The sequence below is a fragment of the Solanum stenotomum genome, chromosome 11 (assembly GCF_019186545.1).
Source record: "Solanum stenotomum isolate F172 chromosome 11, ASM1918654v1, whole genome shotgun sequence".
Classification (NCBI taxonomy): domain Eukaryota; kingdom Viridiplantae; phylum Streptophyta; class Magnoliopsida; order Solanales; family Solanaceae; genus Solanum; species Solanum stenotomum.
The window spans coordinates 29,778,971-29,780,735 of NC_064292.1; the positions used below are offsets into that span (position 1 = coordinate 29,778,971).

Below are 1,765 nucleotides of genomic sequence, written 5' to 3' on the forward strand. Positions count from 1 at the left end.
TAAGTAAAGCAAGCAGCTCACTTATTTTATTCCATTTTCTAAATATTAATCCCTTTTGCTTTAACTTAGCACTTAACTTTCAACTTTAAGCTCAATTACCACCTTACTGTCTCGAGTTTAAATACTCTTGTTAGAGTTAACTTGCAGTACACATGATGAAATGTGCAAGGCATCACATCAACTTCCGGTCTAGTTTAAACCAATGCTAATCATATAAGAAATATGGTCCCTCACCTATACTATAAGGCTAATTAAAGTATCACAAGAATAGAACAAGCATATGCATAATACGGGTTGTTACATTTTCCCCCCCTTAAAACATTCATCCTCGAATGTTAGCATGGTTATCCAACCCAAACAAGTTCATGCCTAAGTTAGTACCAATATTAATCACATTGAACATATAGACTTATACTTATTTGTTAACGCCTCAACTCAACATTTTCATCTTTCTCATCGGTCTGGAACATATGAGGACACTTCAATTTCATTACTTCTTCGGCTTCCCAAGTAACTTCTTCTACTTGTTGGTTCCTCCATAATACTTTCACAGAAGCTACTTCTTTATTTCTTAACTTCCTAACTTGTCGATCCAGAATTGCAATGGGTACTTCTTCATAAGTGAGATCTCTTGTAACCTGTACATCTTCAGTAGGAGTAATACGAGATAGGACACCTACGCATTTTCGAAGCATTGAGACATGAAACATCAGATGAACGGTTGAAAGCTCATGAGGTAGCTCTAACTCATACGCAACATAGCGTGGACTCAACTTTCCCTTTTTACCAAACCTCATTACCCCTTTCATTGGTGACACCTTCAAGAACACCCAATCCCCTATAGAAAATTCTAGTCCTCTCCTTCTAACATCTGCATATGAGTTATGTCGACTTTGAGCTGTTTCTAGCCGTTGTTGTATCACTTTAAATTTTTCCATAGCTTGATGAACAAGGTCTGGCCCAATTAAGGTAGTTTCACCTATTTCGAACAAACCAATTGGGGATCTATATTTTCTACCATATAAAGCTTCATAAGGTGCCATTTTAATACTTGAATAGTAGCTATTGTTGTATGCAAACTTGATCAATGGAAAATGATCATCCCAAAAACCTTTGAAGTCTAATATACAAGCTCACAGCATATCCTCAAGTGTTTGAATTGTACGCTCTGCCTGACCGTTTGTTTGAGGGTGAAAGGTTGTACTTAAATTCACTTGTGTTTCCAAACTCTTCTGAAATGACTTCCAATATAATAAAGATTGTCACTCCATGTAGCCGAACTATCTCTTTGATATACAACCTTGCATACTCTTCAACTGTATAAGTAGTCTTCATTGGCATGAAGTGTGCTGATTTGGTGAGTCTGTCAACTATTACCCATATGGAGTCAAACTTCTGAAATGAGCGAAGCAAACCAGTGATAAAATCCATGTTGATCATGTCCCACTTCCAAATTGGATGTTCTATACACTATATATAACCTTCGGGCTTTTGGTGCTCTACTTTTACTTGTTGACAATTTGGACATTGAGCCACGAATTCCACAATGTTCTTCTTCATGTGCCCCCACCAATACATTTTTTTCAAGTCATGATACATTTTAGTTGACCCCGGATGGACAGAATATCTCAAATGATGTGCTTTCATCATAATCCTCTTTCTTAATTGATCTACGTTAGGTACACACAATCTGTTTTGACACAGAAGTACTCCCTCTTGTGTAAGCTCAAATGCCTTTGTTATACCCTATTGTACATTCTCCTTA

The 1,765-nt window shown here is 36.9% G+C and overlaps 1 protein-coding gene across 1 annotated transcript; it reads right to left on the bottom strand.

The window, feature by feature from the left end:
* Positions 1-422: 422 nt before the first annotated feature.
* On the bottom strand, positions 423-1,043 carry LOC125845823 (uncharacterized). The gene is made up of 2 exons (XM_049525340.1): positions 585-1,043; positions 423-461 (listed from the first exon to the last, which is right to left on the bottom strand). The coding sequence occupies exons 1-2, from the start codon at positions 1,041-1,043 to the stop codon at positions 423-425; spliced, it is 498 nt and encodes a 165-aa protein (XP_049381297.1).
* Positions 1,044-1,765: the final 722 nt, after the last annotated feature.